Source organism: Colossoma macropomum, unplaced genomic scaffold (genome assembly GCF_904425465.1).
Source record: "Colossoma macropomum unplaced genomic scaffold, Colossoma_macropomum, whole genome shotgun sequence".
Taxonomy (NCBI): domain Eukaryota; kingdom Metazoa; phylum Chordata; class Actinopteri; order Characiformes; family Serrasalmidae; genus Colossoma; species Colossoma macropomum.
In genome coordinates, this window is record NW_023494793.1 from 12,497,096 (window position 1) to 12,522,210 (window position 25,115).

The following is a 25,115-nucleotide window of genomic DNA, read 5'->3' on the forward strand; positions in this document are numbered from 1 at the left end:
TCTGACACAGTGGTTCTCAACCAGGCCTCATGCTGAACTCCCAACTCAGAGATACATATAAAAACAAAAATGGAACATCTAGGGCCCATGTGTCAAACACAAGGCCAGCAGGCCATGTCAGGCCCGTGGTACAATCCTATCTGGCCCACGAAAATGTATTTAATTTTCTAATAATGTTAGCCCATTTCACAATGCACTGAACTACAATCCCCAGCATGCACTGCAACATAATATGACCTCCTCCAAATGAAAAGATGCCAGGTGTCTAGTTCAAGCAAAAAGGCAGGTTTTAAAAACCTACCAGCTGGGGACATTTAAAGAGGTTTAAGCCTATATAATGTTTTTTTCTAATACTTAAAGTATTTATGTAATATTTTAATAACTACAAGTGCCTTTATTTTGCTGTTGCAGTTTTGGCATATTTTGAATAAACAGTGGCCAGTTTGGGTCATAGCAAAATGTTCATTAAAATGAAATTAAAACAGGCATTTTCTGGACCACAGAGTTTGACACCCCTGATCTAGGGGGCCCTGAGGGCCACTTTGCAAACCACTGGTCTAGCATCTCGTAGATTTAAGCAGATCCACTGAGCTCTGACACATCCATTGAGTGTTCTCCTCAAAACTCTTTGAAGTATTACACTCATTTCCACAAAGTGCACTAGGACTAAAATGTAAATTTTTTGTTAATCACAGTTTAAAAAAATCATTGTCACAATACCACTCAAAATAACAGCAGTTACAGTTTCCATAATAATCACAGATCCCTAATAAAAAAGTATCATTTTAATGCTTGGGTGGTTTAAATAGATGTGTCTGTGGCCAAAGTCATTTTCAAGCACAATATTTTGGGCTTACTGGCAATTTGTAGGTTTAGAAATTATTTTAACTGTTTCCATAAGGGTTAAAACAGATGAACTAGGGACTGTACAGCAATACTAGATGATGCTCCTTTTAGCATACTGTATTACAGTATATATTTAAATAAGAGACACCCATTTAGCAACCAGTTCAAGCATGATATGAATATTGCGGAACAAAAAATTATCATGGAAACATAACCTAAATGACATTATACAGGATTTAACTACCCATTTTTAAACACATTTAAATACTGTACTGAATACATATTTAAAATTCTTGTAATTTGTTGTGTCAAAGGGTGGAAATGCTGTAATGACCACAGTTAAATTCTATTCAAGTACTCTAAATTAGGACTGGGTATCAAAATTCTATACTTTTATGATACCGACCAGATTACTTCAATACCACAGAGTACTGAAATATTCTTTGTCAATGTCAAAGAGCCTTGCTTGCTCAGTATCATTAAACTTTGATCAATACTCAGCCCTTCCCTTGAGCACTAGGGTGACAGTGTTTTAACAATAAATTATTAATACCACAAAGTCCGAAAAATTCAGGAGCAATTTCCCAAAATTACTGCCAAGTACTCTGCCTGGAATGTTGGAGATGCATCCATCTGCAGATCTGGAGAGTCAGCAGCAGTTCTAAGAGTAAATTTGCAGTATCAGGAGATGGTTTTAGACGTGTATCCACTCATGTCTTGTGTTAGCATATAGCTTTCCAGTCTGCGTCTGCTTAAGATACTTTGACACATCTGATTTTGACACAAATGAGTTCTAAGTTTGTTCTTGGGTTTTAACCCTAGCATCTAGGGGTGCAGACTTTAAACTATTTCATGCCCTGAAACTGCATGACCAGAACTGCTGCTGGCTGGAAATGGGGGGTGACATGGTCCTTGTAGAATCTGACAAATATACGCAGCATGCTCTAGATTTCTCTATAGCAAAACTAAAAAAAGGCCAGACACTAGCTGTCAAGACCAGATGTCAGCTGAAAGCCTAGAGGTCTAGAGGCAAGCAGGAGTTAATCGTTGTTCATATGACAAACCTCACTGTCAAGTTAGATGTGATAGACATGTAAGTGACCGCAATGATCAAGGTAACGTTTCCTGAAACTAATCACGGTACCAAAATCTCTCAAAAGAGATTAAGCAAACCATGCAGTGTGGTATAAATTCCAGGCAGCGATCATAGGATGGCGACCAATATAGCAACTCTACATCACCTTTCCAAAACTTTTCCCTTGCATTAAGTGTGAAGGCTCATTGGTGTAAACAGACTGCCCTGCATTGCTGAGTTTGTGCTGGTACTTGCCATTTGATTCACTCATAGTAGATATGCCATTTCTAAACTCCAACCCCTAGAGTACTAAATGGAATTACAAACTTTACATAGTGTCACAGATACTGGACAGGTTGCTCCATCACTGTACATGCATTCCAGATATGTCTGAATGTCTTGACATGGCACTGAGGAAATATCTCTGGAGCTCCAGGCCATACACATCTTGTAGGAATACAGCACTGACAATTTATGCTTTTACAGCTAAAAGAAACAACCCGGCATCCCTCCGAGGTACACTCTGATCTTGCGCATGCAGGCTTTTTCCGATTATTATTAATACCAGTAAAGCAAACTGACATTCTCGGTATTAAATGAGATAATCATCTGAAAAGTCACGGTGAAATATTTGTGTAAATGCCACCTGGCTGCATGCAGGAAAAGAAGGATTTGTTCTTTGCGTTCACAAAGAGGATGAGAGCCGCCTTATGAATATTGCTGAATGAAAGGGATACAAACCATGTTCCACTCTAATGTGCAACAATAAAGACAGAGTTGTTGCTTTACAGATGCTTTTGTCCTTTTCTGGTTTAAGCAGCGGTCACTCCTACACATCAGTATAATGACCAAGATTACATATTAGATCATGTACAATTGGGTATCAGCTGAACTAGAAGACACGGATTAAAACTTAATTTGCAGAGTAGTTCAGTTCTATACTACTCAGTATGCACCATGCTTGCAATATACCCCTCTCTAAGGGGTTCAATTTAAGCAGAGTAAATGCATTCAATTCAAAAGCGTTTCGCTTAGTGGCATTTTATACTACATTTCCTATACTGCTTTTCTCTGTGTTTAGTGCTGCTTAATTCATTGTATAACATATTTTCATCTGCATGACATTACTTCAGCACTCTAAAACTAAATTCTTAGAAAAGCTAGACATAAGCATCATTTGCTTTCTACATAAATAGGAATACTGTTTGCAAATGACAGCAAACATCCAGATAAAATAAACTAGTCACGGGCCTGCCCGTGAGCCTACACATGCATATCCAGCGTTATAAATCTGAGTGTGCGTGACATGCAGCGTTCACCAAGTAAAACAAGGGTGTCCAGCCCTGCTATTGGAGATCAACTGCGTGGTAAAGCTTATTTCCAACAATAATCAAAACTGGCCCTGTTAACGGATCTCCTCAGGAGTATCTGAATATTTCAGCTAGGGATGTCTCCAAGTTTGTCTTCTTCAACATTGTATCCTTGTGTATGAGACAGCTGCATTGTGCAGATTTCAAACACAAGTTAGTAAAAACAATCCAACACAGATGAGATGTACTCAGTTACCAATTACTTTAAAATGTGCATATTGTGACACACTCTTGAGTTGATACCATTTCATGATATCTTGAATGCCAGATTTCAAGTTACCAAGTTGCACGTTTCACTGTTACCGTGAAGTGTGTAATAGCTGTGCACACAGTTTCTATTTTCCTTTTAACTTGCCATATTGTGCCTCAGTGCTGCAAGTTGTGGATAATGACCACTTATGTCACCTCTACAACAGTGACGTAAATAGATCAGTTAGAACAGCCTTGACAATGGATTAGAATTTGATCAGGCTTGAAATAGCCGATACTGATCTATTACAATATGCATGGATTGGCTCTTTCAGATTGGATTAGGACATCCCTAATTACAGCCTAATGTGGTAGATTAGGCTTGAAACTAAAGCAGCTCGGTATCTCTAGGAGCAGGGCTGGGCACTCTTGAAGTAAAGCATTTCAATTATTTACTTTGGTAAAGACTGCAGCGCGTGGCTACACCCTGGCTACACAGGATCTCTGTGTATTGAGCCATTGTTCATAGGTCATGTAAAGACTCCAAACATCGTGACCGTTCTCTTGGGGCAGGGAGCTGTTTGAGATTTTTTTTTCTTGTGATTAGATTTCACGTTATGATATGGTAGGTATTTAGAGTTTTAGGAGTGCTGGTCTGCACTTGACTATTGCTGCTGAATAATGTCAAATAATGGTTGTGTGCGGTTCCATTATCATCTCAACGTCCAATTCACATTGACCACTTGTCCAGCAAACATGTGAGAGAGGGTCCAATTACAAGAAGAAAATGAGAGCCCTTTTTGTCTGAAAGGTCACAAATAGACCACAGTGAGCAGGATAAACAATTCACTTTCAAAGTCACTGTCAGGGCCAGCTGGGCACAATTAACATTCAACAATACGTTTCCACTAGAGCAGGACAAAAAAAAAAAAGAAACACATAATTTGATTCCAGATAATTCAATTGTGTCACTGGATTGTTTGGACTGAGTAAGCCTAATATAACATTCTGTGGCAGTCAATATCTGCATGCCCCTCCATGCAGCGTTTGACCATCATCATAGTTGTGTATGGAAATCTTTGTTGTACTGGAAAAGCAAAAATATGCTCTTAAATCCTCTCTCTGAAAACAAGGATCGAAGAGGAGCCAAAACATTTTTTGAGGACATTTTGCTTGGTTGTTCTTAGCTGTACTGTGTTGTAGATGAAAAGCACTTTGTTAGCAGTTATCAGTAGTGTCATTTAGCATTTTTCATTTGCTGGGTCTGAGCCAAATACACAGCTTCAGAGAACTTTCATCCTTTAAACCGCTGAGGAAGCAAAGCTTCAGTTGTGTCCTCAATCAGCTGCAACAAAGCGAAATAAAAAAGAAAACAACCCTACAACTCTCTGGCTTTCCTGCCTGTTCCTCTGTTTTCGCGCCTGGGGATTCATACTCAGTGGCTGGATGATGGACAGATAAGCCTGTATATTTGAACCAAATTGGCTGTCAATGCTGAGGTGTGCATTTACATTCCATCTCAGACCAGCAGCAAGGCCTTCGATGGCCAATCACATGACAGCTGAAGAGCCAGGAGAGGAGGGGGAGTTGGAAGAGGGCGAGGACGGAAGGTTCCAGAAGAGCCACTTGCGCTTACACTGACGTTTCTGGTACAAGTAGTCCTCTTTCTCCCTCTCCTTACGGGCCCGCTGATAATGATCGTCTTCTTTCAGATACCACACTGGGGGCCAACGATGTTTCTCAAAGTATTCCTGGTTTTCTGAAAGACACAAGAAAGAATTCTATATCATCGCTGTCGAAAAATCTTTGTATCTCCTATTTTGTCTTTTTAAATGATTTTTTTTTTACATAATTTGAAAATCTGCCATTTACTCTGTTTCAAAGTTGAAGAATGAACCATTAGGGATGGCTGAAAATTAATAAAAAAAAAAGTCCTTACATTAAATTTTTTCTTACTTTTTTAAAGACATGAGGTTGTGTTCCGAAGAGGATATAATCCTCCAGAAATGGTAATGTATTTGACTAAAGATCACCTGCCTATTCGACTCCAAGTCTAGGTCCATGGTCCTAGCCCAGAAAAGGATGGCATGACCACTCCAGGTAAGGGGAGAGGACCTGCCACGTGGGGAAGAGTTCAAGTATGTCGGGGTCTTGATCATGAGTGATGGGAAGAGGGATTGTGAGACTGGCCGCCAGCGGCAACAGTAATGCGGTCGCTGTAACTGGCTGTTTTGGTGAAGAGGGAGCTGAGCCATATGGCAAAGCTCTCTGTTTACCAGTCGGTCCACATCCCCACCCTCACCTATGGTCATGAGCTGTGGGTAACGATCCAAAGAATGAGATCGCGGATACAAGCGGCGGAAATAAGCACAGGGTGGCGGGCTACACTCTACTTAACAGGGTGAGGAGCTCTGTCATCCAGGAGGAGCTCAGAGTAGAGCCGATACTCCTCCAGAGGAGCCAGTTGGGGTGACTCGGGCATCTGATTAGGATCTGATTGGAAGTTTACCAGGCACAGCCAAATGGGACGAGACCCAAGGTCGTCCTAGGAGCTTGCTGGAGGGATTATATGTCCAAGTTGGCCTGGGACCTGCTCAGGGTCCCCTGGACTGAGCTGGAGGAAGTTGCGAGGGACAGGGTCGTCTGGGACTCTCTGCTCTCCCAACTGCCACTACAAGCCTAGCTGGATTAAGCGGTTTAAGAAAATGATAATGATGATAAAGATCACCTGCCACCAACTCCCCTAGGATCTGATAGGTCACATTACATGGATTTTCTAACATAAAATGAAAAGTGAAACCCCCAGCTTGGCCAATCACATCAGACCTCATAAGTTGTAAGCCACTCATATGAGACCTGGTGGGTCATATAGTGTTAATCATAACATAGTTTTGCATCCCTCAATTAATCAACCTAAAGGTGGAAATTAAGAGGCAGCAGCTTTATCTACAGCCAGTCAGATGATTTTTACCAGTTAAAAACAAAAAAAAGGAAAAGACTTTATATTGAGTTTAATAAAAAATGTGTATTACTAAACACAGCCAAGCAGAGGGAGAGAAACAAGCTGAAAGAGACTAATAGGGCTGAAGTAGCAGATCTGATGGAGGCTAGTGATCAAGAAGAAAGAGAGGAAGTCATACTAGACCTGTGCTTAATATAAACTCCAAAGAGACAGATCTACTTGTGCCATTTTGACCAAATAGCCATTCCTGATACATTCTTTGACTGTTGCTACTTTAAACATTCATGGTGAACAGACATTTTGGGGCCATTAAAAATTCTGGACCATGCCCCCAGACCCCCCAGTACAGGCTTAACACCCCTATCCATAAACCTTTAGTGAAACCCCTGCTTTTCAGTGGCTTAATAACCATGCCATTTTGCAAGCTAGTTGTAGTGTTAGCTGAAGCCCGATATCATGTCCCAAAATTACAGCAATAAGCTCCTTGCAGAAGATGACTACTACTGATATATCCTCACTGGAAATAGTTATAGCTATGCGGTGGTAGTGAGTTTTAGGGACTGTGATGAGAAGAGAAGAGGATAGCATCTCTGGGCATAGAAAAGTGTCATCACGCAGTCCAAATTAGCAGTTTTCTTGATGTAAATTAAATAACTGCGCTCTATTATAGCTTTAGGACTTTCAGAGTCATTGATTTTAGTCAAACACACTGACGTGTTGAGAGAATTTACACAACCCATCTGTAATGGTGAATGATAACATGGTGAATGACGGTCAGTGTATTAGGTACCTGTTGACTTGGCCTTCATATCACGAGGGAACTTGCGGCAAACGCTATTGTAATTCGTGCAGATGTGGTGGAGGCACCATCCAGCCAACTGATGAGCGCCATGAAACTGAGAAGACATGCAAACACACAGCAGATAAGACAAGACAAAAATTAGGGTATATACTTTTTGTGGATAGCCAGCTTCTATTCTAGGCATGTCAGTGTCACAACATTTGTCAGGAAGACTATACCTCTACAGTGGTTCACTTAAAGACTCTCTCTAGTTGTCAAGTTAACGCATAATGCTTCTGGCAGACTGGGCACAGTGTTTTACCTGTGCCATTTCCAGATAAACCAGTACGTCTCCATCTATATCAGCTCCCATCATGGCAGCCTCCATAAGCACAGTCACAGTGTACAACTCTGAAACACATTTAACAAACAGCACATGCAACATATTTACATTTATATTTACACTTATTTATTATTGATTATGACATTTATTAACCACTATTTACAAAAGTGGAATATTTCTTTTAGCATTTCTTTCCACTCAAATATTTTTTCTAACCCTGTTTCTTGCTGTCACATTTCTTGCTTTTGTTTTACGATGGAAATTGTAACAAAGCATGTGATGAGCAGTTCATTCAACAAATAGCAGAGAAGAGGTAACTTATTTTAACATGCTGTACATTATCAAATTTAGCCCATTATTGATATGTCAAGGAAAAAATCTTATTGCTTTATTTTGGAAGCATAAAAGCATCAACAGTCATATTTGTTCTTTACTGACTTACATTCACCTTCCGGTCCCAAAAATATCCACTCTATTAGCAGCTCCTGTCTTATCCTGTCTCTCCTCTGCTGTGATAGATAACAAGTCTAAATTTACTGAGCACAGATCTGTGCAGCCCCTGCTGATAAGACTCGGACCCTTAAGTGCATTACTAGCCCAGTAAAGCTCACAGCAACTAAGTCACTTAGCAGAGATTTGGTGTGCGTGCATGTGTGTTCGTGTGTACCTGTCAGTGCAACCAGGTGAGGCAGACAGAGACGGTTTGCGAGGACGATGAGCTCCATTGCGTCCAGGTCTGGGCGAGAACAGAAGCGGCCTGTGTAGAGATACTCCAATACCGCACGCATACAGCTGCGGGTAGTGTTTGGAAACAGCACCTGGGAAACAGAAATCAAATCAATGCTCAAACAACCATTAAGGTTTGGAATTTCAAACCACTGAGCTTTGGAATTCATAAACCAAAACTTTTTTTAGTTTTGAGGCACCTTATGCACTTTATGTAATGGATACCTACCTATCTAGCTCGTTCGCACACACATTTTGAAGGCCAAAGTTTTCCAACAAGGGGGCACTGTCAGAACTCAAGCACCTTTTGCATGCATCAGTGAAAGGGAGGAAACTGGCATCAACCCACACCATCAGAAACTCACAAATGCTTGTACATTTACAATCTGAAACATACAGTGTGTAAGTACCCAATGCAAAGAATGCAATGCTGCTGCCAATGCATACTTCAGCTATGTTGTAGAGCTACCCACAGGCAAACAAGACTAGGCAAATCTAGTTTTGCTGGACCACCAACAGCTGCATGGCATGTCACTGTATTGTTTACAGTACAGGGTATATTAAAAATTAAAAACTTATGTACTGGGTGGCAAATGAATATTTTAGTTCATCTGTCTGTATGTCTGGAGGAAGCTCAAATATTACCAGCTGTCTACAGTTAACCAGAATCATAGTCCAGCATAATGTATATTTTCTCTTGAAACTATAAAGATATGAGCAAACTCATCCTCTAGCTTCCAGCATACATGCTCACAGCATTTGCATTATAACTTGACAAACTCTAAATAGGACAATTCAGAAAAAAAAAAAGAAAAGAAAAAAACATTCTCACATCAAAGGTCATATGTTGGGTTCACTTCCTATGGGCATGCTTGCTGGAAACCCCAAATCAACCACAACTGACTTAGTCACACACTGTATGGAAAAAAAGAACATTTCCTAAGCTCTGGGAATGCAGTTGACTGCTTTATTCCCAGAACTGTGAAAAACTGCATTATCTCTAAACTCCTGGCACATAATTCAAACTTGGATTCAATCTGAACTACAGGGCACATCTGAGGTTTATATATGGCATGAAATGTGTCTTCTTACATTTTGTGTAATTATTTCTCACTCATAGCTCACTGAAACAAGCAGAAACATTCTGTTAAAAGTGTGGACAGGATTCACAATTTGGATCCATCTCACATTTGCATTTGAAAATAAAATAAATCTGGCAAAAGCAGAAGAAAAAATCTGAAGTTGACTCAAATCTGTTTATGAAGAACAGAATTCATTATGTAACTAATGTATGTGAATGTGATTCTGTACTATCATATACATAATTATGGAGTGTAAATTGACTGTATAACAAAAGAACAATAACTTCAGAAACTGAGGAACCTTGATGTACCTCTTTAGTACAGCTCTCTACAAAGGGTCCTCCAAACATGGCCGCCATCCAGTCGCAGCTTGAGATGAGCAGGGGCTTATGGGCCATTATCGTACCATCATCCAGCTTGAACACCACATCTGGCACAGAGAAAAAAACACCCAACAGTAAAAATACATGTCCTTTATTGACATAAAGCCATAATGTACGTATCCATGAGCAGCTTGTCTCTTTGCGACATAAACATACATTGAAAAAATAAACATGTGCCTCTAACTTAAGGTGTCCAACAGAGATGATGACAAGATCTTGCAGCTTTTCTTATTTCATAGCAGTGCTGTTCACTGAGACACTGGTGAGGATCTGATTAAAATGTCGTTATCTTGGCAGTCTACAATTCCCTCAGTCAATACTCCATTTTCCTTAAAAGCTGATGGAGGAGTGAAGCGAAGAATAAATAAATACAAAAGCTCTTTGCTTATGTAAGGACCACAAGAAAGCTAAGTCAGCAGTGGAGGAGCAGCTTGATACCCCCTCAAACCCCGAACGTGCTGAAAAACATCACTGGCTCTCCCGAAAGGCTTCTGATTAAATAAGCTTAAAAAGCCAGCTGGCAAAATACGGAGACCAGTCCGTCGCTGTGGGGGTGGATGACCGAGTTGCTCAATTTCGTGATGAGGTAGAGGGGAAAAAAGCTTGATACAGGAACATTCAGTTTGCTTGTGTCTCAAATGATGTTGACTTCTGCTGAAGGATATGGATAAAAAACACACAGCATAGCAATTTTGCAGTTTATACTGAAAATATACTGTGCAGACATTTCAAAAATGCAATGTCTACACATTTAAGCATTGCAATATAACCAAACACTGCGGAAAGTGAAACACAATAGAGGGACAGAGAGGAAAGATTTCTACACACAGGAAAAGAAAAACCAGAGCACCACAGTATACACTTCTATTTTAAATGTATGCAATCACTGTTCAAAGGTTTAGTGGTTATAGGCAGCAATGTGTTGCAGAAGTGTTTGTGTGATGTTTAAAATTGACGGTTAAAGTTACCAAGTATTTAGTGGTAGATAAATGTACAGAATGATTCTCATTTTCCTATATTAGTTTTTTTGTGGGATGTCAGAAAGACAATATGGTGTCAAAAAACAAAAGCCTCATGTTGTGTGTTATGTATTGACATTCCAAAAAGCTTTCCACACCCAGAGGTGATTCAGTACGGATACACAAATATTAAAATCTGTCATAATGCACATCTCCAGCGTCTAGTGCAGTGGTACACAGCTTGGAGGTTTCTGTAGTCAAACATACCCACTAAACCTGACAATTAATATATGAGTGTGATCAGGTAAATCACCGAACTGTGCTGGACAGTTGTGCACCCCTGGTCTATTTCATACCATCCACTCGCCCAATCTATGCCTGTTGAATGATCATTCATATCCTCAATTTTCTTTGAGTCAGTGAAAGATGATGATGACAAATGATTCCAAACTGTATTATAAATAGTAGGGTACCATTCACATGCCTCTCACCTGAGAAGGTTCCTTTAGCCAGGCACTCTTTAACTCGATTGGTGCGTCTCACATGGAATGCCTTGGTGATCTCCTGGTTCATGAACGCCTCATCGTTCAGGATGTTGGCCACCATCATGCGCAGGTCGAATACCTCCAGCAGTTCAGCGATGTGCGCCACCTGCATCAGCTCCTTCTCCCGTTCATCCAGCTTCCCTGTGTACAAGTACCGCAGCACTGCCCTAAATGGCCCTGGCTGCATTGACGGGTCCATGTGAATCACGGTCATCTGCCTGGAGCTGAAGGTCACTGGGTCATCTACCATTTCTTCCTGGACACTGACAAAAGCCCGGCTAAACGCAGGGAGTAGCCGGCCTCCGCCTTCCCCTCCTTTGAGGGTTCCGTCACTAGTGCAAGCCCGAAGGTTCGCCCTGTCTCTTTCATCTATGCTCTCACAAACGTCAAAACTGGCAGCCCGCATCAGCAGCTCCCGTCCAGAGAGTGGAGGCCGTGGACGCTCCTTCTCTTTCTTATTGTCCTCAGGAGCGCGACGTTCAGCCAGGAAAAGGTCGTAGAACTTAGAGGAGGCCGTAGCTAGATAGATGCGATGGGCAAAGATCCGCTGGCGCTCTTGCAGGACCAGGATAACATCAGCGCACAGTGGATCCTCCAGCAACCGGCCCGGGTGCTCCTCAATGCTGCTGGGTGGCGCAGGGACTGTGATGATGGGAGGAGGCGGTTTTGGAGGGAGGAAAGGGGCCTGGAGGAGAGGCCGCTGCACGTTGCGCAAGTGGGATTTCCAGAACTGTAAGTGGCGGCGCGAGATGAGGGCGGCCCGGATGGCATTGTCAAAAACGTCTTTGACTCCAAACTGAGCAACGACACTGGTTTCGTAGTACGGAACGCCGAGCTCTTTGGCCACCTCACGGCCCTTCTCTGGAGGCAGAATCTCGTTTGATTTTATGGGTCTGAAATACAGAAGCATAAAATGTTCTATATTAAGATTAATGGCCCTCCTAATTACTGTGCTCAGGGGTTTCATCCAGTCTCATAGTTAAAAGGTGAATAATATCAAGCACATAGGCATGCAATCTCCATAAACAAACATTAACAGTAGAATGGGTCATACTGAAGAGCTCAGTGACTTTTAACATGGCACCATTATAGACGTTTTTTTCAGAGTTTGACCTCTGCTCTTAGTTCCAGTGAAGGGTAATGAAAATGCAGCATACAAAGACATTTTAGACAATTATATGTTTCCAACTTTGTGGCAACAGTTAAGGGTAGAACTGGAATGTCGATTATGAGTCAAGCCTTCAGTGCCTGACTTCATAAATGCTCTTTTGACTGACTGGGCACAAGTTTCTACAGACACACTCCCAATTCTTGTGGAAAGCCTTTTCAGAGGAGTGAAGGCTGTTACAGTTACAAGGTGAGGGCTTCATGTTAATATCCATGGTTTTGGAACGGAATGTCCAACAACCTTATATAGGTGTGATGGTCACATACTTTTGGCCATATAGTGTATAATGGAAACTTATGCTAAACCACTCAACATTGTGCAAACTTACACAGAACATACTAACTAAAAATGGACAAAAGATCACTGCATACCTAAAAACAGTAGGAGCCTTAATGAAGCATGAATTTTGTTACTTGTATCCATTTTTATAGAAACGGTATGTCGTATTGTGTCAGAATCCACATAATCAAGTCTAATCAAGATTACTTAACAATCTGATGTGGTCTTTGCTGATTGTTTACATATGAGGTAAGTGGAAAATTGTGTAAATTAGACCCAATGAGCGCTGGCATAAGCTCCAGCACCCCCAGCGACCCAGACGGATAAGCTGTTTAGAAAATGTGTATGTGTGATTTTTTGGCTGAACTATGCCTTAAATGTCACTGTATGAGGCAAGAGGTACAGAAACTGTATTCTTCAACTTGTATTAGTAAACACGTATTGGTGTTGCTAGAATGACTACTTGCGCCAGAAATGGCCAGTGTAAAAGGAGATAGTCTCACCTGGCCAGCGGGCGGCGGGCCCTGTTGACTGCCTCTAGATCAGCGTATCTCAGGTCCAGCTGGCAGCCCACCAGAATGACTGGAGCTCTAGGGCAGAAGTGTTTGATTTCTGGGTACCACATGGTCCTCACATGGTGCAGGGAGTTTGGGTTTGCAATGGAGAAACACAGCACCACTACGTCAGACCTGCCACAAAAACATGATAAGTGGCCATGCATTACTGCAGTGATGCTTTATGAGGCCACACAAAGAAGAGATACCAAGACCAAGACCAAGACTAATATCAGGTGCTGCAAATGCAAAGACAGCTTAAAGCATAACCACTCCAAGTAAATTCTAAAAAGGAATTAACAAACTAAGGAATCAACTTAACTACACTTTTATTATTCAATTTATTTGTAAGTCATGTAGCTGACCTGCCATATGCAAAGCGTCTGTCCTTGTGATGGTCTCCAAAAGTGTCCCAAAGCCGTAAGGACACACTGACATCGTCCACCACATCCCTAGAGCGCTCTAGAACCTGGTTGGAGAAACACACCTATCACATGCATGGAGATTTACCCAGGTAACTGTATACAACATGTTTGCAACATTTCCATGTTTCTGTGACCATGTGCATGAGGCTACTTAAACTGCCTACAATTTAATATTCAATGGGACCCTGATAGTGAGTGTACATGTTCCTCACCTCTTGGCACACTCTGTACTGGTCTATGGCCCAAACAGTAGGCACATGTGTGGCCAGGAGCTGATACTGGGTCAAGGTGGCATTGCAGGCCCGGGCACAGATGAGCCGGGTCTTTCCCACAGCGTTGTCCCCAACAACCACACACTTGATAGTCTCGACATTTGGCCTCTCATAGTCCATATCAGAATCCATAAAATGGGAACTAGAAAGAGAAAAGTAAAATAAATAAAGCAGACATGCTGTTTGACCAATGACTGTATGACTCATACAGTAATTTTCTTAGACCATAATGTTCTTCGGCACACGTTAACTACATTTCTTGGGCAAAAAGAACTGTTTATCACAATTACTGTGCCTAAAATACATTTTTTACTCAGAACCCCCACCCCCTCCCCAAATAAGCAGCGCCCAAATCCTTTGAGACATGTGAAACACCACTGCCTCTGTTCAAACTACAGCTAACAAAACATCAATGGACAGCTCAATAACCTTGGAGAACACTAACTGCCAACTGTGCTACATCAGGTAACAGACACCCACTTTGGCTGGAATCATACTGAGTGTGTTGGGGGGTACCATCCTACCCACCCAGAGAGAGTGAGGCTAGTTCTGCTCTACTGGATTCCCAGCCTTGGATGGCTGTGGCATTGTCAGACTTCTCAACAAGAGATCTCCAGAGCCAGCAGTTAAACACAAAAAACACTCTTAACCATGTACAGTAAAACAAAATTAAATACAGCCTGGAGTGATGTGTTGCTTTAGCGGGAAAAACATACACAAATCACTCGATCAAGACAGTACAAAGGTAAGTGTGACTAAAAAGCATAACCATTCCTAGTAAAGGTGACACATAAATTCCAAAAACTGTTAACTATTAGCTATTCGCACCCTGTCACCTCTGAATGTACGGCAAAGGAAATGTACAGGAATATAACTGAAAATCCAATAGAGATAATGGGATTTTAGAGATCAGGACATCTTTAAAATAATATCAATATGTTCTGATCAAAAGGCTAGCTGGCTGACCTCACCTTTTGACTGCCCTCCAGGACCCCCTCCATAATTGATCTCTATAATAAGCTGGCACTGACCCCCTAAACCAATGCAGCTTATGGAGAAACAGCAGTATAGAGGATCGATTGTAATTACCCTCAGCTCCCTCCGCATTCCACACATTCTGCACTGAAGTCACTGCCAGCTCATATACTTCTAAGAATCTTAAATGGAGCTCTGTGCATGATCATGTGTGTGTGTGTGTGTGTGTGTGTGTGTGTGTGTGTGCTGGTTTGTTTGAAGTCTTCTAGTAGAGACACTGAGGCCCCTAAAAAAGGCCATATTTCAGAGGATGTGTTCCTGAAAATAAATCTAATTCACTACTAAACAGTGTGCTGAGGCCTGCACACCATGCAAAGGGATAAAAATGCATTTGAAACACAAGCAAGAACAAAATGTCTCGTTAACACTGCTTAGTAGTGATACCAGAAAGGCTTTCTAATACATATGGCGATTTTAACAACATGTTTTAGGGGAATTGAACTCTGATTGGACACACTGATTTGGAAAAATGGAAAAAAGAGGAAATAAGTGTTGGGTAAAATAATAAAATATCATGCACATAAACTGCTAATGTCAAGACAAAGTTAGATCAATAGAAGCTTTTTCATGGGTCAGCCAAAGATTTATAAGTGAAACTTACAACTGCCACTATTTGGCCTAACGATGCCCTAAACTTATCTGTTTGCCTTTAATGTATTTAATATTTCAAGTCAATATGTTCTCTCAAACCTATTATAAAACAGTGTCAGAATGTATCAGACAACATATTCATAACCACTTTGAGTAAGAACCTTCCGTGAAGTTGCTTTTAGAGGCACTGAACATTTCACTCGTCTGGTTCCTTAATCACCTGCTTAACACAAATTAGCCTATGCAATTTAATTCAGGCATTCTTTCATGATACAAAGGACTTTTTTTAGGTCTACACTGAGGTAATCTCAGTTACAGAGCTCATGCTTTCTGCAATAACAGTAGATGCAATTTCAGAGCAGAATCGACTGATTCTAATGCATCACACTCGGATGTCGGCTTGATCGAGCTGCACTCCAGCGCCTGGCTGTCATGTTTTAAGTTACTCCTGTGTGGTTATATGATTCCTTCGCACTTCTGTTAAAAATGACCTTTCTTGTCTATAACAGGAGCGAACTAATTCTGGTTTGGTGATGCAGTCAGTCTGGGCAATATCAGATTTAAACAACACCGCAGGCTAGGAAATAATATGCTTTTTAAAGGGTAATTTTTGTCCTTACCTAAATTCGAAGATGTTTTATACATAAATGGGGGCATAACATTTTAACTTAATCAGAATACTAACTAGCAGTTTAATCTCAACGGCAGAATTTACAATCGAGTAATATATATTCAATTTCTTTTCAATTTTACTGAAAAGAATGAAGAATTTAGATAGAAGAAACATATCGCTGTTGTCGGAAGAAAACCTCGTATCTCCAAAATGGTAACTTTACAGGAGAAGGAAAAAACATACTTTACTTTTAATGTAAGTCAATGGAACCAGAATTCTTTCCAAGTCATTTTGGGCCATTTCTTTTGTTCTATTCATCATGAAATTTACAGACAATGTAAAGGGTAACAGGCATTTTCAGATTATGTCAAAAACTGAAAAACAACAAAAATGGAGATACGAGGTTTCCTTCCAAAAATGGCAATAATTTATCACGATAACAATAAAATAGCATCATATTGCACACCCCTATTTGGAGGCGTGGAAAAAATATCCCTCCAGACTTGCAAAAGTGGAGCTTGATTTTATTTCTCTCTCTCAAAGATGAAAGCGTCAAGTGCTGTTAATCTGATGGGGGCAGTTTTGGTGTCTACCAGGTCTTGCAGGTGGTTGTTAGGAGTCACGTTTTCGCTGTAGCGTTTAACTATAGATTTGGAAACTACTTATAACTGAAAAACGACAAAAATGGAGATACAAGGTTTTGTTCTGACAGCAGCGATATACTATCAAATTTTACTTGTGCAATCATTACATTCAGTCTGATTTATTACATTTAGAAGTTCTTTTATACTGATTTGTTACATTTACAACATGTTATTTTGAGGACATTTTGCCCCTATAGCATAGTATAGAATATAGTGACAATGTTTGCCCTTTGCTGCTAGTAACTGTGTTTGAATGCTGCAAACCATCACCACAGCAGAAAACATATTAAAAGCATTATACTTCATTTGTCCATAGAGACTCTAAAGAGAATGAGAGTTTACAAAGTATGTAATGAAGCACAGTAGATATGATGCACAGCAGGAAACTGATTCTTGATCTCTGAGAAGAAGCCTACAGCATGCAAGCTCATCCAATTAAAGGTCACTCCCCATTCATAATTCATGTTTATCCAATTTAATCTGATGAGTCACTTTAAATCACAACAGTCCTACAGTGATGAATGAATACTGAATCTCATTATTCTCCTCCATCAGCCACAGTCTCTGATGCCTTTCAGAACCTCACACAATGAGGAAAGTAAACAAAGTAAGAAAGAATCTGCCTAGAGACTCACTCTCATTGGCCTGAATATTTGCCTTCAACTCCCTGCCGGAGACACGAGCAAATATACACTACAAAACAGGGCTTTTATGTGACGTTTCCACTTTCGCAATAAATCAGTGACAATCAGCATCAGCTCAAAGATTACCTTCTCCAACTGATGCATCAATGAAATATGAGAAATATTCTGAATATTCAGAAATATGCTGACTATTAACTGGCACTGGAATGATCAGTTGAGTATATTTGATTTAAACTTCATGCAGGCTTTCTTTAAAAATGTCGAACATTTATAGTGGCCTTTCATTATCGGCACATTCCTGCCGAAACGATGACTCTGATTAATACATGATCTCCTCACCTCCTGGTCAATACCTCCATTAAATCTCAAAAATATTTAAACATTTCATGACAACTATCACTTCATCACCATCCATCCAAAATCTGCAGATCTTAAAGCTTTCTAATCAAGTTTGATACAAACCTCAAATGAAATCACTCAACACATGGAAACATCTATGATAGCAGTAATTGAAGGATATGACACATAATGCAACTTAACCACAACCATATATGGGAAATGGGCTTTTAGACCAAATAAGACTGATGAAAATGACATTACACAATTCAACACATAATTTCTGTACTATACATATATAAAAAAAGATGGAGTGAATATATGACAAATATTTCTATGAATGCTATTTAGTATGTAACATTACTAGATTATATATTACGCTATATTATGATAGCATATAATATTATAACAGTACATATTCACAGTGTCCAAAGTTTGCACATACCCATTATAAATACACACATTCATATTCTCATACTAGCATCTTTACCTTCATGCAGCTAATCCTGGCAAATTCTTCTCTCACCCGAAAAGCCACAGATACCATAGAGAAACCGTCTCCTTACCTCGTGCCTTATGAAAATGGAGGCTGCTTGTGTTGCAGCCCAGTCTCTGGTTTCCAAGGAGACGGACGGATTTTACTCCTGTCTACTACCAACAGCTCCTCTCCTGCATCCAATCAGTGTCCCTAAACTCTTCTCATTTGGGTGTTTATTCCCCAAGACCACAAGGTCAGTAACATCTGCCTTCCCCTTATATTCTCACTTGACTGAGTACAAGCTGGGCAATATGGTTTATATTCCGCAAACAAACATGTGCAAAATAAGAAAACAACGTGGCCACCAGCTCAGCACCGCCTCCCTCTCATCCCTCTGATTACAATCACAACAAGCACGCAATTACTAATTATCAAAAAAGAACAAATTAATTGCGAGCTCTCATTCTAACAGACAAAAGATATAGATTTTTACAAAGAAAGCTGAGAAGTCATGAAAAAACCCATGCACAGCGAGTAAGAAAACAATAAGCAGGCTAATCTTTTTTATGAATGCTTTTTCGATACTGAGTCTGCACTGACTCTCTGCTCATTTGTCTTTCGGTGGAAATAAGGGATGCAGTCGATGCCAGAAGGCTAAAAACTCTGCTAACTCATCAGTGGGAGGCACTGAAGGTGACACAGACGGGCAGCAGTGCAACAGGTTCTCAGCAGCGTCCATGCGGACAGTGTCACGTTGCCTCTGTGGGTTATTTTTGGTGTGTATGGGCACTAAAGGTGCAGCTATTATTAGAGCAACGCTCTGCTCGCAAGGAGCATCATTCACACAAGATTAAAAGGGCAGCTATCTTAAAGCTTATATCAAGACATTCTGTTTAATGGGCAATCTGCAACAGTAATGATGTTTTCCTTAAAGCATGCAAGCAAAGTTTATGGTTAAGACAAGTGTTTGACTTATTATGTGAGCCTACTTCTTATAGTGCAAAAAAGTAATGCGCTGAATTTACTTTACTCAAACGTCAATCACTTACACATTAATAAACTGTATTACCTCAATGTAATTATTGTCAAAAGCATGTAAATTGAAAGACATAACTGTAATAATGTGATATTTTATTATTATGGAAATGATGTACACATTTGAATCAAATAAATTCCACACATTGCCTTTTTATGAGTGTATCAGCTGTTTTATAAACTTTATATGAGCATTGTAATTTCCTCTTTGAGGTAGTAACACTAGAGCAGGGCTAAACAATTTGGGGAAAATAAATAAATTGCAATTCTTCTGACCCTTTGCAATTCACATTGATTTTCTCTATATTAAGCTGCAGTCCTTTTTTCCGCCAAGAAGGCCAGCATAACCCTTTTTCTGACCTAAAACAGCACTTTGTAATGTTTTTTGTTAAAACTGAAAGAGTGTGGAGAAAAAAAAGAACACAATAAAATATGGTGTACGGGCACTGCTCTGAGTCGCCCTGTAAAGCCTGAAATTAATAATAAATCATAATTAATAAAAATCATTTCAAAGTCAGAGGTCCCAGTATGGATTTGGCGGGAGTTTTTCGGACCATGTCAAACTTCTTTACGTATTAACGTCACACACACAGGCTCAAAAAGAAGGTCCAGCTCGATGTTCAGGTCTCAAATGCAAAATCATCATCATACTGATGAAGATATGATGACAATAGTAGATAATTACTTCACTCATATCCTCAGACGACACGTCCTTCACAGATTTTAACTGAGCTTTCTTTGAACACAACCCACTCACTAAAGAAAAATTCATCTGCTTGTTGGGGTGCAAAGCACAACTGACGATATGATATTTGCACCAGAGAGGTCTCCAAATTCCTAAATCCTACACAGCATTGCTTTAAGGCAGGCATGTCAAACTGGGGACCTTCCGGGCCGAAGTGCTGTGGAGATTAGTGTTTACCCTCATCTGACGGTCCGAATTCAGTTCATGAAGTCCTTGCTAATTAGCTGTTGAGCTGAATCAGGTGTGTTTATTGAGGCAGTGTACTGAAGTCTGCAGTGTTTTGGCACACGAGGACTGGAGCCTGACGCGTGTGCTTTAAGGCTTCAACGCTGAATAACCTGTCAGGCTGCCAGTTCACAGGTTTGCATTATTAGGTAAAATTTCCTCACTTAGGCTATAACTAAAAACTATAATGTTGAATAATTTCAGATAGAATTATAATTGCAGCTCCTGAAAACTGCCCTCTTCCAAACTGCAATTTCGATACAAATCGTTCAGCCCAACACTGGTGATTTTTACAATCTTCTGACAGCAGTCTGATACGTGGATTTCGATATCACTTCTTGAATGACACGATTTTGGATAAATCGAAAGAGTGTGGCTTAAACCCGATAGGTGAGATCTGAAGTACTTGTGTGGTAATAACATGTATATGCAATGTAATTTAGACAGCCAAGCAGCAGTCTAGATTATGGAACAGCCATCCCTATTAGCTCTTGGATACTGATAAGACTGACTACTTAGGTACTGAATGACTTTTCTGACACTTGGTAATAGCGAAGTAATTTGTTAAGTATCATAAGAGTATCAAATTTTCAAAACCCAGCCCCACTGCCATCTACAGTCAACTCCTAAAACCCCTCATTTAGGCCTGTACTTTCCTAACCTGAACTCCGAGCTGCCCTGTCCTGAACATTTTGGTGCACACCTTGCACACCTAATTGGTGACACTTTATTTGAGTGGTCCTTTTAGATGAAACAAACACTCAACGGACTCTTAGTAACATTTCGAAAACATATGAAGGTAAGGATTAGGTTTTGGGTTAGGGTTTGGTTTGGATTAGGGCCAGGGTGAGGGTTAGGATTAGGTTTTGGTTTGAGGTTAAGGTTGGTGTTAGGATTCGGGAAGGGGTTGGGTTAGGTTTGGGGACGGTTGGTATGGTTAGGTTTTGGGTAATGGAAGTAACATATTAACAACACATCTACTTAATGTAAGTAATGTATCAACAGAACATCTACAAGATATTTACTTCACTGTATTCAGATGCTTCACTACTGCTACTCCACTGATATGTTGTTGATGTGTTATTGACTCTGTTAAGAGTTTATTAATCATCTGCAAAGGACCACTCCAAATAAAGTGTTACCACCTAATTTAACAAATTAAACTCTAAATGGCCGGAATATGACCCACCCTTTACCCTCACTCTCATAGGTACAACAGCTGAACAATAACTGAATTCACACAATGAAGTTTTTGGTGCAACTATATTGTATGTACGTTGATGTACTATTCAGCTTTCATTTTATTCTGGGAGTTTAATTTCACCGCACTTGTGTGATGACGAATATTCTAGATATCCTAAAGACGGCATCTGGAATCGGGCCAACATCAGCAAAAAATGATGGATCTAATTTCAGAGGGAAAAAGAATGAATTTTAAAGCTTTGCAGCTTTTAAAGAAGAAAATATTGGATCAGTATCGACACTCAAAGTTTCAAAATCTGAAAAAGTGGTATCTAAGATATCCTATTCTGTCTGATACCCCTCGGGTTCGGTGGGTTAATATCCCCTACAAGAGGCTGAAATGTGGTTTGTCAGTGCAGGAAAACAGTAAAATGTGCGGAGCAGAGCTGCTCTCCATTCTTGCAGGGCTTACATAAACACTGCTGGGGGTTCTGCTGTAGGTTCAGCACTCCAAGGACTGAAAAAGCTCTACATTCAGCAAAAACTGCTGTCATTGATCAGCAGAGAGTCAGAGAGTCTGACGCAGGCACTCTCAGAGTCATCAGTCCAGCTCAAGTCCATTTGCACTAATGTAACCCTGTGTGCCCTCCCCTGCTCACTCACGGGTTCTGACTTTTTTCCTGCATCAAAAACATGCTTAGGCACAGTAATGCAGGCCAGGGGTCTCTATAGCTGGGGGACCTCGATTTATAGCCTTAGTGATACACAGAACACCTGAATGATGGTCTAAATTGATAAATTAAGACCAGAAACATGATAATGATTTGCTCTCACTGCCTGTGCTGGAGCTGCTCCTTCACAGCCAGTGCGTTAATGTTACTGTATGTAGTTACGTAACGTGCGAGTCTCTCTGAGGAGGAAAAATAATGAAAATGTCGACTGCATGTGAACAGCCTCAGTCACAACTTGCCCCTCATAACGTTAAGCCCCCTTCTTTCATCCCAGCTCAGCTTACCGCATCGAAGGGAAGTGGTGCATCGGCTTGGCTGATGTCTGAAAGCGAAAGGAGGAAGCGATATCCATGGGCTATGCTAGCTCGCCACTGAGGAGACCCGCTGATGAACTTCATTTTCATTTGAAGGCGAACAGGGCTAAAGCTTTACGACCGAAGCACTGCGGCCTGTGAGGACGGTTCCTCTTCTTTTTAGGGACTATTTTCTCACTTAAAAGACTGCTGTCACGAAGGAAAACGTTTGTCCAGCGAGGCCGGACCCTCTCTCCCTCTCTCCCCCTCTCTCCCTCTCTCACACCCCTCAGCTTCGCTGCTAATGCTAACTACAGTTAGCCAAACAGACGCAGACGGTAACAGTCCTCCTGCTCATTCATTAGAAAGCAGCGCCGCTCTCAGCTTTGTTTTTTTCACACCCGCTTTCCGACAAGCCCCGCCCTCTGTGATAGGATTGGCCCGTGCGGTCCGACTAATTACTTCTAGCCAATTGTAGCGCAGAACAGGAGCTCCTACTATCCAATCATAGCGTAGAAGGTCGGTCCTATAAGCCAGTCAAAGCGCATGAAACGGAAAATTATTGACCAATCCCAGCGCAGGTGGCGGGTCACTACCAGCCAATCCCAGCACAAGAGGCAAGTCAATATTAGCCAATTACAGCGTAGGAGGTGAATCGCTTCTGGCCAATCAGGGCTTGTCGGAACGCAGGTGGGGAAGATAACTCCGCCCCCTCACCTGAACTCATGTTAAAGTTTCCAGTTCTTCTCAACAAAAGGAAATACTAAACTGAGGCCCCGTCCCAAACCGCGTCCTAGCACACTAAATAGTGTGTAGAAATAGCGCATACACCATTAGAAGTGCACTCATTACTGTAGTAGGTGAAGTATAGAAGAGTGTGGTTTGGGACGCGTAGTGCGTTTTGTGACTGAAGCAGTGTGATACACTCTTCCCCCACAAACTTTCTAATATTGTACAATGTAATAATCATTCACCTCATTCATAAGGTGCCCTTAGCCCCTCAGCCCCTTAGCCCCGTTAGCTGCAGCCTCCTGCTGACACAGAGCTGAGAGACGTACGTGTTGTACGTGTTTTAGCACAGAGTAGCGTTGCAGGACATTAACCTCTAAATAGGGTCATTGTTGCTACAGGCAAACTGAGGAATGGTTTGAAAGGCTGAATAGCGGAAAGATAAAAGGCATAAAAGAATTACACTGAGTCATTTAAGGAGACGCTCTGGCCAAGGTGAACATTTTTTTGTTCCATTTTTAAACTTGCTAACCCGTGTTAAACAGCAGCACTGCAGAAGTCTCTAGAGCAGGGGTGTCAAACTCAACCACTAAAAGGGCCGTATTATAAAAATCTCCATAAATCCGTGGGCCAGCTTGGTTTTTATTTCATTTGTACTTAGCATGGGCCACTGTTTACTCAGGGCCACTGTTTATTCAAATATATGCCAAAACTGCAACAGACACTGCAAAATAGACACTGAATACTTATTAAAATTATTCTAAATAAAAAAAAATTGTTTTCAGTAGGTTTTTTTAAACTGCTTACGGTTTGCTTAAACTAGACACCAGGCATCTGTTCTTTTTATGTAACCGCTGGCCCATAGATTGTTGGGAAAATGGGGTTGGAGTGTACATTATGTTGCAGTGCATGCTGGGAACTGTAGTGCATCTCAGGATGAAATGGGCTATCAATAATAGAAAAGTAAAATAATTTCGCAGGGCAAATAAGACTGTGTCATGGGCCTGACGTGGCCCGCGGGCCTTGTGTTTGACACATGGGCTCTAGAGAGATTCTCCAGTTTGAAAACCCCTTTCTGATGATGTATCTTGAAGGTGGGAGGAGCTAAAACTGCTGTGGAATTTTGGTGGTGGGTTGTTCTGCTACTGATAGGATACCAAAATATTGCACTTATTATTGCCATATAAACGCAATATCTATCAAAGTATCATTACAGTGTAGAGAAGAGGAGAACAGCAAGCCAAAAGCAAAAGTTATCAAGATTGTTACCTTGATTTATTCATGTTACCTCAGTTTGGCTACTTTGCTCTGGCTGAAAGGGGACAACTTATCTCTGGTGTCCATTTTGTGCTGAACAAAGACAGAATAACTGTTTTCTTTATGATTTTTCTTGCCGACTAAGGTAAGAATTACTCTAAGGCTAGCTTGATTAGATTCATAAGCCTGTAGATAAGTGGCAGTCAGGATTGGTTGACACCACAGGGATTCCCAATGGTTGTATGATGTATTTGCGTAATGCATGGCTACTGTAGTGAAAGAACACTGATGTGTCTAACGTTGACATGAAAACGATATAAAATTATGAATCATGGGCTAGAGAATGCACATAGCACTACAAATAACATATTAAATGCTACATTTAGGCCAGAATGCCTCTTTAGCTTACACATACATTAGCTGACTTAGCCTTTGTTCTAATGCTAGCCCACTGCACAGTCTACTGCACACTGGTCCAAATATTTCTTTCTTTATGTAGTGACATAACTAAAGAAGTGACTTAAATTTACCTTGCCATCACCCAAATGAATTTATGTCAAAATACACTATATGGACAAAAGTATTGGGACACCTATACATTAATATGGAGTTGGTCCC

General features: G+C 40.7%; 1 protein-coding gene across 2 annotated transcripts; it reads right to left on the minus strand.

Moving 5' to 3' along the window:
• Positions 1 to 4,302: 4,302 nt before the first annotated feature.
• LOC118813287 (rho-related BTB domain-containing protein 2-like) lies at positions 4,303 to 22,858 on the minus strand. 2 transcript variants are annotated; one of them, XM_036578526.1, is made up of 10 exons: positions 22,503 to 22,858; positions 13,900 to 14,101; positions 13,628 to 13,731; positions 13,212 to 13,397; positions 11,208 to 12,154; positions 9,686 to 9,804; positions 8,234 to 8,384; positions 7,546 to 7,634; positions 7,233 to 7,338; positions 4,303 to 5,239 (listed from the first exon to the last, which is right to left on the minus strand). In XM_036578526.1, the coding sequence occupies exons 1-10, from the start codon at positions 22,568 to 22,570 to the stop codon at positions 5,031 to 5,033; spliced, it is 2,181 nt and encodes a 726-aa protein (XP_036434419.1). In that variant the 5' UTR covers positions 22,571 to 22,858; the 3' UTR covers positions 4,303 to 5,030. The 2 variants fall into 2 exon arrangements, with proteins under 2 accessions (XP_036434419.1, XP_036434418.1); XM_036578525.1 differs by having other exon boundaries at positions 13,628 to 13,749.
• Positions 22,859 to 25,115: the final 2,257 nt, after the last annotated feature.

Bases quoted from the DNA above. Each gene is read 5' to 3' on its own strand.
- LOC118813287 (XM_036578525.1), bottom strand. From the start codon at position 22,570: ATGGATATCGCTTCCTCCTTTCGCTTTCAGACATCAGCCAAGCCGATG. The intron at 14,102-22,502 runs GTAAGCTGAGCT...TTCTCTTTCTAG, and splicing joins CACCACTTCCCTTCGATGCG to TTCCCATTTTATGGATTCTG. The intron at 9,805-11,207 runs GTGAGAGGCATG...TCTCTGTGCCAG, and splicing joins GGCTAAAGGAACCTTCTCAG to ATGTGGTGTTCAAGCTGGAT.